The sequence below is a fragment of the Phoenix dactylifera genome, unplaced genomic scaffold, assembly GCF_009389715.1.
Source record: "Phoenix dactylifera cultivar Barhee BC4 unplaced genomic scaffold, palm_55x_up_171113_PBpolish2nd_filt_p 000254F, whole genome shotgun sequence".
Taxonomy (NCBI): domain Eukaryota; kingdom Viridiplantae; phylum Streptophyta; class Magnoliopsida; order Arecales; family Arecaceae; genus Phoenix; species Phoenix dactylifera.
This window is the reverse complement of record NW_024067747.1, coordinates 158282-175470: the sequence shown is the minus strand read 5'-3', so window position 1 is coordinate 175470 and position 17189 is coordinate 158282. Positions and strand designations below refer to the sequence as shown.

General features: G+C 39.7%; 3 protein-coding genes across 3 annotated transcripts; 1 reads left to right on the top strand and 2 right to left on the bottom strand.

Annotated features, from left to right (window-relative positions):
- The first annotated feature begins 3319 nt into the window (after positions 1-3319).
- LOC103719249 (GDSL esterase/lipase EXL3-like) lies at positions 3320-6151 on the top strand. The gene is made up of 5 exons (XM_008808396.3): positions 3320-3659; positions 3799-3929; positions 4908-5141; positions 5321-5576; positions 5878-6151. Exons 1-5 carry the CDS (start codon positions 3350-3352, stop codon positions 6060-6062), a joined length of 1116 nt encoding a protein of 371 aa, XP_008806618.3. The 5' UTR covers positions 3320-3349; the 3' UTR covers positions 6063-6151.
- A 3550-nt stretch (positions 6152-9701) lies between these two features.
- LOC103719233 lies at positions 9702-13727 on the bottom strand. The gene is made up of 2 exons (XM_008808374.4): positions 13395-13727; positions 9702-10780 (listed from the first exon to the last, which is right to left on the bottom strand). The coding sequence occupies exons 1-2, from the start codon at positions 13644-13646 to the stop codon at positions 9965-9967; spliced, it is 1068 nt and encodes a 355-aa protein (XP_008806596.1). The 5' UTR covers positions 13647-13727; the 3' UTR covers positions 9702-9964.
- Positions 13728-14272: 545 nt separating this feature from the next.
- On the bottom strand, positions 14273-14940 carry LOC103719250. Its single transcript, XM_008808397.3, has one exon. The coding sequence runs from the start codon at positions 14920-14922 to the stop codon at positions 14395-14397; it is 528 nt and encodes a 175-aa protein (XP_008806619.2). The 5' UTR covers positions 14923-14940; the 3' UTR covers positions 14273-14394.
- Positions 14941-17189: the final 2249 nt, after the last annotated feature.

The following is a 17189-nucleotide window of genomic DNA, read 5'->3' as shown; positions in this document are numbered from 1 at the left end:
TGGGACCTGTGTAATTCTAATAGAGGGGGCTTGGATTTTCCCAGGTGGTGGAAATAAACTTCATTCCTTTCTCTTAACAGAGACCCAAAGCTTTTAATGCAAGACATAAATTGAAGGAAAGCGAGAATACTTTGTATGCATTTGGACCCAGATCAAAAGAAAGTTCCTTTCAACTGTTTGACAGTAGTGTGGAGCCTGTTTTTGAGTTTAATGCATAAAAGAATATAACCATTTATACTTATGTCCTGCAAGAAAGCGATCCATATTAATTATCACGCAAAGCTACCATACCTCTTATTATGATATTAATCCCATCATCAGATCCATTGCAGGAAGTAAATCTAGATTTTATTTTTCCCATATCATTCTTAATCATAATTTATCATTTTTTTCCTCAACAAATCATAATTTATCATCTTATTATCACAAGATAAGAATGCAGTAAAAAGATTTAATATTTCGATAATTTTCCAAAGCAAATGATGATTCTGTTCAACACTACATCTTCCAACATGATCTACTGAAGAATCTCTTCTGATGTCCGTTAGATCGGGAAGCGAAATGTTGAAAAACAAAATAAACAAAAAACATGGGGACTCGACTCATCAGTGCAATTCAAGTATGTTCTTGCGAGGTGCAGGCCTAGTATAGCCAAAAATTTCTCTAGCTTTGTCTCAAATCTAGCAGGTGGCTAGACCAGGCTCGTGTGCCACGTCCGATCTTCACGATTAAAGAAACATTTGCCAAGAATGAAGATCTAGTTTGAGGATCAGATGTAGTCTTGGGACCTTAAAAGCAGCCTGCAGGAGAAGAATTAATTCTAGTTTGGACTGACAACAGGATTTTGCTCCATCTCTGCATGTGCTGGAGGGAACTTCGTACTTCGAATCTTCGCAGATAGGTCATGCTGCTGCAATATCCTTCTTAATAATCAAGTCTGCGACAGTCTAGTCTGGGTAGACTCAAACTGGATAGAAATGTATGCAATGGCCACTTGCAGTCATGCAAACCCGGAAATGAAGAATTATTGGAGCATTCAGACAATTAGATGCTCTTATTTAATGAACTAAAGACTTACGTCGATGAAGATGATCCATAGAGTCCAAGAGCTGGAGTGGTGATGATCCCAATTCTGAATTTGGAATTGGAAGACCATAAAATCCTGTGGGGGAAAAGGAACCTATCATTGGCACGCCATCCAAATCAGTAGAAGAGACCACTTCTCCAAACCAAGGTTTCCAGTATATGATTGGAAGTCAGACCTGCCGTTCTTGTATGGTTAGAAAGAAGGCCCAATGAAAGATTGATTGCGAGGACCGTGCGGTGTTTAGTTCCACATCGGTTATTTGCCAAGGAGATATTGAGTACTTATATAGGACTAAGAAACCCAAATAATATCTTTCAACTACCCATTTTGGATGAGATCATAAATTGCTATAAATGGTATCAGAGCGAACTCAGCCCATAGCCTTGTGGAATAGGAGACATTGCAGCACGGGTTAATGGAGGCCGACCATGGGCCTATCATGGTGCACATGATTAGATTTGAATAGATATGAATTCTTAGCCTGACGAGGACGTCAGGGCTTAAAAGGAGGAAGTATGTGAAGACTCGTAGGGGCATGTGTTTAGTCCCACATCGATTATTCGTTGAGGAGATCTTGGGTACTTATATAGGAGTAAGGAACTCAAATAATACCTTCCGGCTAGCCATTTTGAGTGAGGTCTTGGGTTGTTACATTGATGGTCTTGCCTTCTCTCTCTCTCTGTTTTTTTTTTGGCGGCAAAGAAAAAAAGAAGGTAAAACACCTTCTTTGTTTTTGAGTTCTCCTGATAATTGGATTTGAATCAAAACATTATTACGAAGTGAAAAGAAGAATAGCAAGTGATACATAAACGAAGCATCTGATCTGACCCAGTTCCATGCTTCAATGCTGCACCTATCCTTGATAAAAAGGTGGGAATACTACTGAGGGCACAATACCATCATAGAAAAAGTTTATTGCTCACTATACAAATTCTGAGCGGTCTACTTTAATCTTTAAAGCCTCCTTTTAAGGTCCACCAATCTAATTACTTTTTTTTGATTTGGCAGAATGTACTCATATGGAAACTATATGAAATGCCTTTTTTTACCAAAAAAAAAAAAAAAAAAAAAAGTCCACCAATCTGATCATGTCCTTCAACAACTACCTCGGCTCCAGTTTTAATGATTCCTTCTCTCACTGTTCATAGTCCTTTTTGTGTGTGCTGAAAAATAAATGACTTGTATTCAACTTTCCCATTATTGCGTTCTTTTTATACATGCGGTGCTGCCTTAAATCCGTCATAATGCTTTATAACTACCATAGATATTTTACTTGAGATATCGCAAAGTTCCATCACTTAAAATTGACATCTCAACAAACTAATGACGACAAAAATTCCAATGCTACTGAAGAAAATACTGAAAGTCTGTTGGGTTGTGTATGGGTTTGACGTGATCGAAACTTCACTGCTTTGTTTCTAATTTAGGGAAAGAATCTCTCTCTCTCTCTCTCTCTCTTTCTATATATATATATATATATAGTTGGAAAAATGGGTAGATTGATAACCTACTCTCCGGTAGATTATCAATCTCCTATATATAGGAAGTACAAGTCATGAACAGAAGTAGGTTAAATTCATATTTACGGGTCTAGAGCTGATTGCCAACTATTTCTCAAACGTCAATTTCTACTCGCATCAAGATTACTTTTCCAATGACACATTCAACTTAGTTTGAGAAGGAAATCTAAATTTGGGACCCAAACCCTGCCTAATGACAAAAATTCGAGTTTGAAGGATCCGAATTAGTATGGACCTGGCACAGTTGAGTATTGCTCCTAATTTGGGCAGAATGTATCAACCCACATGAGGTGTCTAGGAACCAGTCAGGCATTCCTAAACTTCGACCAAAACTAGGCGTTCAAATCCATTCAGGAAATTAAATTCTCCCATCAAATGCCTCTCTGGATTTGTACGGTAAAGGTTGGCCAAGAAACCCAACAACTGAAATTTGTCAATTCCTTTATGAAGAGGGAAGACGCTGAGAAATAGAACATCACCTAGAAGTTAAAGAAAGAGGCAAAGGTAGTGATAAATAAGTGGTAGCATCTGATCCTGCCCCACATTTTGATGTCCCACATTCTTCAATCATAAGCTCCATTCTATTACGTCAGTAAAAATATAAAGAGATGTGGTATATCGGTATAAGAGGGGAAAGAAAAACCTAGCTGCCGTGAGGAGCGGATCTCCAATGCAAAACAATAGAATAAATGGCAACATGCTGTTTTAGTTGGGGTGTCTCTTTCCTGTCACTATATAATGCATGAATATGTTCTGCAATAAGAAAACAAGCACAGAAAAGCAGCTGATCAGCTTTCTAATGGGAGCTCATTCTGTCATTTGCTTTCTCTTCCTCGCACTACCAATGATCCAATCCCAAGCACTAGTTCCGGAACAGAGAGCAGCTCGAGTGCCCGCAGTCTTTGCGTTTGGAGACTCCGTCGTCGACTCGGGCAACAACAACATGCTCCTGACAACAGCCAAGTGCAACTTCCCTCCATATGGGAGGGACTTCATAGGACACAGAGCAACAGGAAGGTTCAGCAATGGAAAGATCCCCACTGACTTATTTGGTAAAACAATATTAATACGTATATTATAACCCAACAAAGAATATAATCGTAGTTTCTCCATGTACTGACTGTCTAAAGTTTAAAATCTATCTGAGAATTTGATCATGCATTGTTGCTTCCTGTCATTTAATCAAAGCAGCATCTTATCTGGGAGTAAAGGAGCTTCTGCCTGCTTATCTTGACCCAGACATAAAGGAACATGACCTGCTCACCGGAGTAAGCTTTGCTTCTGGTGGCGCAGGATACGATAACCTTACCGCTGAAATACCGGTATAGATTTCTCGACTTGGTTAGCTTCATGTATGAACTTTATTTATTGCACTTCCAATAAAAGCATTTCCTTTTCTTCTACTGCAGATTATGCACAGCAGATTTAGAAGTTATAAGAAGTACTTTTTTTTTTTTTTTTTGCTTAAGTGGGTTCTCCGTGCGTGTACGAATATACCCAATAAAATCACGTAAGAAGTACTTTAGTGTACTGACTTACAGAATTTAATTACCATCTGATAGATGTGCCATTCCCAAGATTAGCTTCCCTTAAAACCAAATCATCTACATTTGCCCATCCCTTTAAGTCACTTGGTTGCTGCTTGCTTTTCCATATATTCTGCTTGGACTTCCAAAAAATTTTAAAACCCTAGCCATTTATAAGATCTATAATTATCTCGTAAAGGTCAAGAAAGAATTGCATAGTAATGAAATAAACCAGACAAACAGAAAATAAAATTGTGATTTCAATTTCAAAAAAATAGGATACTTATTAAGAACAACCCTCTAATGCAAAACTAGGAAGGAAAGAGGAGAAGAAGAAAAGAAGAAGAAGAAGAAATGAAACTGTGATTTCAAAAAATCAAGAAAAAGATACTTATTGAGAACAACCCTCTCGTGAAAAGCCAGGGAAGGAAAGAGGAGAAGAAGAAGAAGAAGAAGAAGATCACGCCAGAATAACTTGGAATTCTAAAATTGTTTGTTTGGTCGATGAAGGAACAATTGAAGTGGTGGCTAGACTACTAGCTTTTCTATTTTCTTGCGTTACACTAAACTCTAGTCCAAATGGTTCGCTTTTGCTCGATCCTTGAGTTAGTTTGAATAGATTCTGTTGTTGAGTTTTAATTGGTTATTCTTATTATTGAAATATTGTTTTACAGCAGCAATTGTCTTATGATCAACAGCTATTGCTACTGGATGAGTTTGTCATGATCTCTAGGAGCCAAAATAATATCTTCATGTTCCTTTTGCTCCTTTCAGTTAGTTTTCTCATTGTGGGATCAGCTAGAGATGTTCAAAGAATACAAGAGAAAGTTAGAAGCCATTGCTGGTGAAATGAGAGCAGCTAATATAGTCGCCGAAAGCCAGTGCATTATATTTTCAGGGACCAATGATTTAATGACCACATATTTCACTACCTCTATCCGAGCTCTGAGCTATGATCTCCCTTCATACATCAATTTCATGCTCCAAGCAGCATCTAGCTTTGTAGAGGTACATCCATACTCCCCAATGGATACATAGGTTACAGTGACCATCTACTCAGTCAAGCGGACAGTAGCACTCATAGATGACTGCCTGATTCTATGAATCACATCAATACATGGAATGAAGGCACATAGAACATAAGACAGCTTCATCATTTTGAGCTGAGAATTTCTTTTCATTGGCAGGAACTGTACAGTTTGGGAGCTCGAAAGATTGCTGTAATTGGGGTTCCTCCTATAGGTTGTGTGCCTGCACAAAGAACTCTGAAGGGAGGAATCACCAGGGATTGTGTGGACACTTATAACCAAGCTTCCATCAAGTTCAATAGTGAGCTATCCATGCGGCTGGAAAGGCTGGCCACCTACCATCCTGGGGCCAGGATTATGTACATTGATATCTATAATCCATTACTTGAACTTATTCTTCATCCTTCTGACTATGGTACGTAAACGTACTAATCACTTTTATCCTTCGATATCTAATTAGCAAAGAAACTTGTTCTTCACTATTTCTCAAGCTACCAAATTGGACATCACTTTACATTCAAGGGTCACCTTTTGGGAGGCAGCATATTGTAGATGACAAGGTGATCAATTGGTTTAACCAAGAAGGTGCTCTCACGCAGTAGTTCATATTCTTCAGGCGACGAATGATCTTCATTGGCATCACCAACGATTAATCAACTGAGAAAATCACTCTTATTACTTCTCCCATGAAGTTATGACAACTTAAATTTTTTCAGGGTTTGAGGAAGCAACAAAGGGGTGCTGTGGTACAGGGAAAATTGAAGCCACCATTCTGTGCAATGATTTGACTCCATTCACATGCCCGGATGCCACCAAGTATTTGTTTTGGGATGGCTTTCATCCTACAGAGAGAGGATATGAGATTCTTGTAACCAAAATCACTCAAAATCAGGGCATCTAGCAAATACAGCATTGCCCGGAACCTGTGACTCTGTCGTAGAAACAACTGATCTTGAATTCAATAATAGTGACAACCTAAACCTTACATTACTCCCTAGTCTCTAGTATGGAAAGGTTGTCAATTGGCGGTGAGCAAATGCATTGGTAATTAACCTAAAATGGAAGCACATATAGCCTTAGTACTGCAGTGGCTTTTAGAAAATAAAAAGGTTCAACAAAGCTTCTACTCTAAGCATGACATCACTTCCTTTTCTTTAGAAAAGATCTTGACATGTAAAATATGAATTCTCTCAAAATACATGTGGTTTGTGTCAGTGGACATGCTTTGTATTGTGCTGAAAAAATTAAGGATTAGTCCTATTCTCCTTTGCTTCTATTATTAAAATTATACAGCCTAGATAACGGTAAGGGTATTGGTGATGGATACTTATACACTGTTGAATTCTCTAGACTCGAGAGGATCTGATTTGGCTGACATAAATATGCATCAACTTAGGTCAGTACAATTTATGTCTCAGAATTACAATTTAAACATTTGTAAGTGCACATTTATGTTTCTTAATTGCAGTTTAAAAATCCAGAACTTTGTAGGAAGAAATACCAATTTGGATGCTGATCTTTTGTTATTAATCTTACTGAAGCTAAGAGTGATCCAGTTTGGAAATTATACATCAGAGCCTGGTTATGAAAGGTAGCAACCGTACGAGTTAAAATGGATATGCCAAGATTCAGATGAAAAGAATGATCTCGAATATTTTCTTTAATTGCAAAATCATCAAGATAAACAACAACCTTATCTAATACAATATGTAGTTACTATTGATTTATCCCCATTTTACAGCATTCCAATCTACTAAATTTATCTTCAATGGCACCACTTCCGATTTTTCCTTCAAAGAACTTCCACACTCAGAAAGACAGATGCATGCATATACTCTCACCTTAATCAGCCTTTTTGGATCAATGATCTTACTCCAATCCATTGAATTGTTTTCTAAATACTCTAGGTCATAATAAGCTTATCATTTGAAAAGAGTTAAAAAATGGTACAAGTACAACAACAGTGAAAAGGCAGATAAAAATTGAGCCCTTAGAAGGATGGAGAAATTCTGCAAATCGAACTCCAGCCAGTGACAATACTTCACAAAACTGCAAGATATGGTCTGTAGATAGTAATAGGGATGTTAAATACTAGTTTATGGAGCATTACACAATTGCCCGATAGTTTATTAATATATGTAAGTATAACTTTAAACAGACTGTGATATTAGAAATTTCAGAAGAGAATGGAGAATTGCATCCGGAGTTGCCAATTCAAGAACTATGAATCTGATATTTCTCTTGAAACAAACAACTGCATGCATGCTTTGAGAATCAGGTAGATCTAGCCTTATGCTCATTAAAATGGCAGCACCTTACTACTTGCTGTGGATTTCTGTTTCACCATCTGAAATTAAGCAAATAGATAAAGAATGTTCTAATAATTCCAGTGGGAAGCGTAATTGCATGAAATTCACAAAGATCTGATATGCAGCTTTTTTTTTTGGAAAATTACACTCAGCATATAAGGTTAAGAAAGCTCACCATATGCAGTTCTATGGTTTATAAGATAAAAACCAAGCCAACGGTATCTGTCCTAACATTTCTAAAATCCATAAATATGTTTCGGATAGTCGGTGCTCCATATATCTTCATTATAAAGTAGGGACCTAGAAATTCAATATTTCTTTCCCTGGCGTACTCTAAACAGAAGGATCTATAACACCCAGTAGTAGGCTCAACCTAAACATTTCCACTAGACTCCACTTTATGCACATCATTATTGCCAGAGAAACCTTCATCAGAATTCCACCTGCAATAACCCAAAAATTCTAGAGTAACTCAAAAAGATCTGAAACTACCACCATGTCTAAACAATGGAAAAGTACCCACCGCTAAGACCAAGCCCCAGCTATCTGGGGAGGCATAGTTTCAACAATATATAAGGAGACGGTCATGAAGAAATGAGAGTGTTGAAGGAAACTTTGTAAGAAAATAACTGATAAGTGAGAAGCATATTTAAGGAATCATCGGGGCAATACTTATTAAAAACAAAGTGATGGAAAACAATTGAAATAAAACGGGCATAGGCAATGAAAATCTAAGGAAGCACCCATTTGCGAGAGGACCTTCAAAATTTGTGTGTTTTAAGGGTCTAAAAAGAGCAAGGGAAAACATAAGCTAATATGGATGAAATCATGAGGAAGGATCTAGGAGAGCTTGAAAAAATATCTAAACACATATATAATAGGAATTTTTGTCAGAAAAGGACTTACATAGTTGGAGAATAGCCGGCACAAGGATTTACAATATGGCAATTCTCTTTTCCAGGAAAAGTTGGGCACAAGATTTGACAAGCAAATAAGACCAACTTTAACAAAACATAGTACCTGACTCAACTAACCTCCCAGATGAACCATGAAATCCTCCTTTGACACCACCACAAGCCTCACCCACCACTCTTACAGACCAGGAGCCAACCAACACAAAGGACAATTAAAACCTAAAAAGGACCACTCATAGAAGACTACCAGACAACTAATAAACTCTGATATCCGAAGCCTTACAACAGACTTAAGCTGAAGCCTCCGCAAGATCCAGCGAATGCATGGTTGTTTTTCTTTCCAAGATGCTAGTCAAAGCTTTTTTCCTTTCATCCATTCCACATAGCTTCATGAGTGTATCTTCAGCACATTCCTCAGAGATTAACAGGCCATACTTTCTACATAGCACCCTGAGTTCTTCCTTGATAAGGTAGTCAATGACCAGCTTGCTGTCAGAGGATACTTCCACCTGAGTGAGCCTTCTTCACCTTCTATTGCTCGAACTACTTCTATGGTAGAACCTGATCCCTGATCTCTTGCTGCTTCTGCCGTCTCTTTGAGATGTGCACTACGTTTCACCGAGGGCACCAAGCGATTGGCACATCATATTGTTTTTTTCCTCGAGTATAGTTGGGGTGGCCATGACAGGTTTAGCACACAAAGAATCTAAACCACTCAGATTAATCAACTTGAGGCCTGAAGCTAACATCGGTACTAGTGCTAGTAGGGGTGAAGATTTCATGATTTAGGATGATATATAACTTGATCTAATTTGCATTGGATGCAGTAGGTTCATTTGGATACTACCAGTTAACCATACCAGCATGTGGTTTTTCAAAACCACACAGGACCACCCCAGATGCTAGGCTTACTGTCTCAAGTGCAGGCTTTGCACTGTAGGTGGAAACTAAAAGGCTCATCATTCCTTCAAACACCAAATCTCTGATAATTTTTTATGCATCTCCCTGAGCACTATTAACTTATGAATCTAAAGAGTTTAAGGAATGAAAGTTGAGATTCTTGCATAGAAATTACATTTACTGCTTAGCATTCCACAATATGATGCTAGGATTTAGTGCAGCATCTTTCAGCTTCATATTTGGACATAATGGGAGTCAGATCAAAGAAATTGTCTAAAAATAAACATTTTCCTGATTATATTCAAGTATGTGTCACAGTACGGAGAAATAAACAAAATTTATTTGATAATTAATGCCGAAGTTGGCCATGACAAGCAACTCTGCAGTAACAAGCAGATGCAGAAATTTGTATGAATATGAAATAAAGTCCTGCAGTTCTTCCACAACCAGTATATTCAACATGCATCTAAGAAATGAAGAACTAGATGAAAAACAAGAAGCAACCTTTTCCTATCGAAAAGACTTGAGTCACTTGACCATGGTTGCTATGATCAACTAAGAGGAATGCTCGGTTAACTAAAACTGAAAGGAAAAGTTTTTGTACTACAAAGATCCCTAGCTCCAAAATAACATTGTGTAAAGCTTCAAGGAAGCTAATAAATGGCAAATCAAAGGTAAGATCAATACAGGCTAAAACCAAAGAACTGGCTAATAAGAATGGCAAGTCCCAAGGATATGGCTACAAGAGAAGCAACCCATGTCAGTTTCTCTGTTATCCTAGGAACCCTTTCTTTCAATGCCTGAGTACATGAACCAATAAAAACTGTGTAACTCCCCATTGCAAACACAGTTCCAACAAGAAACATGACTAAAAAAGCAGCACCTGCCAGGCGAGAAGGAAGAGCAAGCGCTGGCAAGACCATCATGAGTGCATCTGGCTGAAGTCCATGCACAATGCCAGTGGCAAAAGTTGCAAACCCCATATTTTTCCTCTCACTGGCTCCAGCATCTAATGGTTCAATGATACTAACATCGCACTCCCCATTATCTAGAGCAATGCATGGGGTCGGCACCTCTGAAGCTTCCCTGATTCCAACAGCTCCAATAACAAGCAGAGTTAAACCCACGACTCTAGTCCCCCATGTTCGGATGACCTCAATATGTAGGCGATCCTTGAGCATAAGAAATAGCAAACCAAATATTACTTGGCCAGCATCATGGCCACAGCCCCAAAGAGCCCCTACTATAGCACTCTCCATCCTTGATCGACCAATGGATAAGGGAGCCAAGGCAGCGAGATGGTCAGGGCCCGATAGCGTGTGCAGGCAACCAGCGAAAAAACCAGTCCATGCACTGCTTAGCAACTCAGTTCTAATGAGTCTTCCACTTGTCTTGGCAGCAGACTGCATTATTGCAAAAGCTGGTGGTGCTAGAATTGGCTGGATTATGGTCATAACAAATGCTGATACTAGAATGTAAACTGCAGTAGAAGCAACCTGAAATATTGTAAAATGTGAACTTTATTCAGAATTATCAAAGACTTAGCGAACCATAAAAGAATCCCTGATAATCATAAAAGTCGGTTAGCATAAGTATGAATGATAAAAACCAAAATAACTTATCTGATACAAGGCAAGATATCTACTTTTTGAAGATTTTTGAAGCAGATAGTCGTGCAAGTGGCATGCAGAAAACAATTATAGGAAATAGAACAAACATATAATAATTTAAAGGCCAAAATTCTACTACAGCAAATCTTAAGTTTGAAACAGCCATGCCAATTATACTGCCTACACGATCCTCCCATCAAATATCAAAATGTGGCAAGACCACAAAAACACTAAGGTTCTAAGCTTTATGATATAATCATGCTGGTACATGAAATTCACTTTCATAATGTTTGGATACCTAAGGTAAAGAAATGCATGTAGTTAGGATTACATGTGGTTGTAGGTGTTGTATTTGCAACTACATCTCCAATGTTTGGTTCAATGTGTTTGCAATTACAGGAAATAAAATCTTGTGTTTGTTTGTTTGTAAATGAGAATTGTAATTCTATTTGGTTATACCAAGGTTCGCTATCTCGGTATCGGACTCCGTACCGGTGCCACACAAGCATAGTGTCAGTACGGTACGGTACAAAATTTTTTTGACGTATCGAGTATTAGTTTAACCACCCTTACCGGATACCGGTACCGAACCGGTATGGTATGGTATGCTCCATGCCACTCAGTTCGAGCCGGTACGGTATACCATGGGTTATACTATTTCCACCAACCATTGTCTTTGTTGGGACTTAAACCCATCATGAAGATGCCTCTAAAGCCTTTTCTAGTTATGTTAGTTTGTCTTAGGCTAATTTGGCCATAAGACAAAATACTGTAAAAGGGCTCCCAAAGGTAATTTGATTTGCAGGATCTAGTCAACCTGCAGCAATCCAAACACTAGAAAAAGGCCATCTCCTGCTAGGACTAGAATTGGGCCGGCCCATGCCCCTGCCGAAGCCTGACCGAAATTTTTTTGGGGGAGGGGAGTTTAAGACCAAATTTTGGCCCGAAGATTTTTGCGAAGTTCCAGCCCAAGCCCATCCCATAACCAATTAGGCCAAAACCATAACTGCTATCATCCTCCTCTCCTCCACCACAAGACAAGATTAGATAGAGAATAGGGAAGGGGAGACAGAGAGAGAAGGGGCCCCACGCCATCGCTGATGGCTCCCCATCAGCAACACCTCCATGTGTTGCCCAATCCTGAAGGTGCGCGCCGCCTCTTTTCCCTTAACACCGTCATGCTGGCCTTCCTTGTCATCTCCTTTCTCGATGCCCCTTCCTCTCTTGCCGCCACCGCCTACCTCTTCTCCTATCATCGGATTGCCAACAGCTAAGTAAATAGGAGAAATCCCAAAGCCAAACTCCACCAACCCAATCAGTCCACCAAAGGAAGAGAAAATGGCAGCGGCAATTTAGACATCTGCCTTCCACTCGGATGTCCACTCAAAGCAACCCCCTCAATATTTGATTAGGAATCAATACAAAGATTTATGGTTATTTCTTCAATTTGCTCTCCACTACTAAGTTTATAGCTCTCACAGTAGCCTCAAATGTTACCAACCAAATAAAAGGCATGCTCGGGAAGACCATCTAATTCTCCAGAAAGGATCAATTGAAATCTCTGATTATTTCTTCAAGACCAACAAATTTCTCTAGAGAACCACCAAATACTTCCACCACGAAGAAGAGTTGTGATAAGAAATGCTCAGTTTTTCATGCTCTTGCTACAGTTAAACGATCTTCTTTGGATATTTCATCCAACCAAAAGATAAGGATAATGCCCTGAAGTTCTTTGTAACGTCGTGAAGATTGCTTAACTCTTGCACAGTTTCATACTGTTCATGACCAATGATTGGAGGTTGCAATATAGCTGACATTGAATCTAACAGATCCACTGCTAGATAAATACCTTTTAGCAGCTAATACTCTTGATAGTATGGTAGTAGCATCTAAATGTGCCAATGTCGTGGCAAGAGTAGAGTTGGTCGAATCATCTGAGGGATATTAGACCAATCAAGCAATTGCAAGGGGAACCGTTTCAAGAACACCAATTTAACAGAAAGAAAGAAAGAAAGAAAGAAAGAAAGAAAGAAATTAGATTGTTTAGAAGCAAAAAAAGTTTTCTTAAATTTCAACAATTCCATGCATAATGCATTCGTATGTATCCCTTGACAGCAAGAACACGTTTTCCCAAAAGTAAGCATCGCATTCCAACTCTAAGAAAGCCATATACAAATGCTTGACGTCATTAGTCCATACCAGCCTTATAATAACAAGAAACAATATCAGAAAGCAATTTTCACAGGAACATCCCATCTACAAACATCCACTAGCATCCCCAATTTATGACAGCCCAATCCAACAACACAAACATTTCGTAACCTAAAATGGGGTACAAGCCTCCTATATTTGGCACCATCTATACAATCGTAGTAGCACAATTGTAAACAAAAATCTAATCTTTAGCTGACCGATCAATTCAAACACCAGACAAAGAAGAAGAACAAGAAATACATCACTTCTATAGAAGAGGAACAGAAAAATGGACGCCAGATCGCACCTTTTGGGAAAATAAGACCGCCAATTCCCTTCCTGAGGCCAATTGGCGACATGGCTGAGCTCGCCTTGCTTTCTCTTCATAGCGAGCAACCAAGACGCTCCCAAGAGATTTGAAGAATAGAGAAGCAACCGGCTTGAAGCTACCATGGCGTGGGAGGAAAGAGAGGCTAAATCTTTCCTTCGAGGGGGATCGGGGGAGCAGGGGACGAAGTCTCGAGAGGGGAGTTTGGGAGGAAGAGATGAGCCTCTCCATGGATGAGGCGTTGGATTTGGCTCCAGAAGAGAGGTAGGGAGTAGAGGGGAGCCATGCGTTTGCTTATGAGAAGCGTTGGTTGTGGATCAAGTGGACTTGGAAGGATGTGATCAACCCTGGAGGTTTTCTTCCCTGGTGAGTGGGAGACCGGTAGTCAAATGTACTAATTTAGGAGCCCAAATGGCTTGCTGGAGAAACGCTTTGTAGCGCATAAGTTACATAGGTAACGTCTTATTTTTCTGCTAACGTGATAAGGTTAATAGAATGTTGAATAATCTCTGATGTTTGGAGATAATTTCTTCTAAAATTTTCTCGAAGTTAATTTCTATCAAGACGGTACTTAGTAAACGATTTGTCAATGATAACATTATCACGATATGCTCCGGAGAACACATAATAGATTTTCAAGGTACACCTCTATTTTTTTCACCAAATTAAATTTCAGCTTAGCGACCATTCTACTGGCTATTATATCTTGCTCAAATATATTATGGTAGCTTTTATTGATAGTTTTGCTAACATTCTTACCAGCAATGTAACCCCTATCTATGAAGGCCACAAAAGTTGGTGTTAGCTAGCTCATAGGACCAGAATAGATGGTGAAGGTACAAATTTGAATGCAGTAATAAATCCCAACATTCAAGCACAAACCACCTCAATTATATCATTGGTGAAATACTGTCCTTCACCCAAAGATTTAACAGAAAATCCCTTAAAGAACTACCTACAACTACATTTATGCTCCAAATTAATAACACTCATGATCCACCAAACAAGATGGAGTTCCAGCATAACTGGTTCGGTGATGAATACCACCCGAAGAGAATGAGTCAACCCTGAGCTGCCTCCTGAACGCCGTTATGAAAGCCTCCACCCTTGCGTTCAGTTCCTCTGCATCTCCATCCTCCTCTCCCTCATCCCCTCCCAGCTCAACAAACTCCATCTGCTTCTTTTCCATCGTCGAAGCCGGAGAGCTCGATCTCCTCCCTCTTTGCCTGCTCTTCTTCTTCCTTTTGACCCCATCAGTTGGAGACTTGCACTTACTCTCAGTGCCACATTTAGGGTGGACCGAGATAACAACTATGGAAGCAATGATAAGGTTCAGAAGCAGGAAGAGAAGCAGAGATGGAGTGACCACCGAAGCCACCGGCCATTGCTTTAGAATGCAAGGCAGGAGCTTTTTGAGGCCTGAGACAAAGAGAGCAGCTCCGGCTGCCGCCAAGGCCGTCTCTAGGATCTCTTCTTCCCTTCTTAACTTCCTCTTCTCCGGCTCCATTTCTTCTTTTGCTTTGACCTCCATGGCTTGGCTTCTCTTGCTTTATATTGTCACGTAGCCCAAGTAGCTATTAGAACGAGTAAAACATTATAACAACCTGCCTCGTCACGGATAATGTGACAGGTAGGAAAGAATTCACACGCGTGGCTGGTGGGACCCAAGCTTGCTTCCCATTAGAGGGAGAAGTGGATGTATTCGTTAAGTTCTTGGTTGTTGGATAACAATGGAGAAATGTCAGAGCTTTTGTCGCGCCTGCGGAGCCGACCACCACGCACCTATTGAGATTGTGTCGGAGGGACTCGTCCGACGGGACATCAGCTACATTGCATGGTTCACAGATGACACGCACGAGACGGAACATTGCTCGACACGTACACAAAGGGCGAGGTGAATATGTGTGGCCCCACCTGGATTTCGATGGGATGCGCTGTGGGGCGTATTGGGTGGTGGAGCTGATCGAGGAGAGCATGAGATGGGGTATATGATTAGGATCTTCTTCTCGGCCTGCGGAGCACTGGAACCGATCGCGTGGAAGGCCTGGATCATCATCTGAGATGAACGAAACAGCAAATTATCCTTTAAGCCGTACAAAATATTGACACGTTTAACGCTGGTTCGACACTATACCACGTGTTGTAAGGATATTTGCTTGGAAGATCTGTTTCGGTGTTTGTGCACGGCGGGGTTAGTTTTGGGATCCATGGAGTCCGTTCGTCTGTTGGTGGGGGTGGTGATAAAGCAATGGGAAAAGTAGATAATTTTTTTCTACTTTTCATGCTGGCGTGTTCGGGACAAAATAATGAACCTTTTCAGCAAAAGATTGGTAAATAGAAGGCAGGGGTTCGCTTTTCCGCGGCACTGGGTGCCTGGTCCCTGACGCAGCTCGCTGGTCCTTTAGTTAAGCTATCACTTGCAATAAATTCAGCAGGTTTTAAAGACCCAGTGTTAGGGCAAAATGTACAAAGATTTGATGATGAAAGATTCAGAAATAACTTGGGTTACTCCATGGAAGAGCTGAAGTTAAAAGAGATAAACTGTAAATGTATTGTTGAGTAAAACAATTGTACCAGACTAGGCTTTCCTTGGTTCAGCTTGTTTGCATCCTCCTCCATCTGAAAAAGATATGACACTTGAATCTCCTTTAGTTCTAGTGCAACAACTTCTGACTTTCCTATAAATTTGTTTCTATTGAATAGGAAATTCAGCTTAGTTCCAAGTTTCAATTTAACTTTAAGCTTTCAAAGATAACCCTTTGGGTTGACCTCCAGGATACAGCAAAAGTTTGTGGATGGAGCATGCACTCAACATTCTCTATGCTTAGTTTCTTAACTCTATGTTTACCTGTATGCCGATCCTCTTTATAGCATTGAACCTTTAATGTACTTATAAACCTTTGATTTATTAATGAACCATGGGGAAGTGCCTCACTTCCCTCATATTGCCTCAAAAAAAATTAAAAACACTCAACATTGAACCTAGGCTTCAGGCTTTGACTAACTTCAAGTAACCAAGTGGAGGGAAGCATGCTTGTGTCATTGCTTTCACATTCTGTCTGTAGGCATGTTAAAGTTCATTTTCACTGTGAACAATTTGTGTACGACAACCCTTGGCTCGAGTTCAAGCGGCTAAAGCTGATGTACACAAATTATATACACATTTGTGGAGACATATTGCAGTTTGTGTGAGAGAAGATGGAACGGATGAACTTTTGGATTGGTGCTAAAGCTGAGACTATAAGATTGATGCATTAACACAAAGATCATATGCGGACATGCCCATAACTTTTCTATGCAAGCTAATCCGTAGAGAAAAATATATGCGGACATTTGCACCGGATCCTTTAGAGGGTGCATACCATAGGATAGTTCACATGAAATTCTTATGCGGATATCGATCCGCACAAAAAAAAAGTATATACAGAAATCCATGTAGAAGGTCCGTCCGCAAAACTTCGGTATAGTGGGATAATGCATTATTCTGCGGTGCCATCTATAAATATTTTAGGCAGAAGAAAATCTGTATATAGTATTATATACGGATATACGCACCAGTTTTCATTATCAGGGAGTGGAAGCTTGATCTCAAGGAACTAGAGATGGCAATTGTAGCCGACTGACCGCATACCCAATCTGACCCAACCCAAATAGGATAGATTTTACTCCATCTATTTAAACCATGAGACGCATATGTGTTCTAGATAAAAGATCCCAAGTGGGTTCGGAACAGACGTGGATAATAGTATGTCCCACCTTCAATCCGACCCCATG

What these genes read in the sequence shown, in the direction of transcription:
- LOC103719249 (XM_008808396.3), top strand. Translation starts at nt 3,350, where the DNA reads ATGAATATGTTCTGCAATAAGAAAACAAGCACAGAAAAGCAGCTGATC. An exon ending in GATCCCCACTGACTTATTTG is followed by an intron (nt 3,660 to 3,798) that starts GTAAAACAATAT and finishes TAATCAAAGCAG; the next exon opens with CATCTTATCTGGGAGTAAAG. An exon ending in CAGCATCTAGCTTTGTAGAG is followed by an intron (nt 5,142 to 5,320) that starts GTACATCCATAC and finishes TTTCATTGGCAG; the next exon opens with GAACTGTACAGTTTGGGAGC.
- LOC103719233 (XM_008808374.4), bottom strand. Translation starts at nt 13,646, where the DNA reads ATGGAGAGGCTCATCTCTTCCTCCCAAACTCCCCTCTCGAGACTTCGT. An exon ending in CGGTCTTATTTTCCCAAAAG is followed by an intron (nt 10,781 to 13,394) that starts GTGCGATCTGGC and finishes ACAATATTTCAG; the next exon opens with GTTGCTTCTACTGCAGTTTA.
- LOC103719250 (XM_008808397.3), bottom strand. Translation starts at nt 14,922, where the DNA reads ATGGAGCCGGAGAAGAGGAAGTTAAGAAGGGAAGAAGAGATCCTAGAG.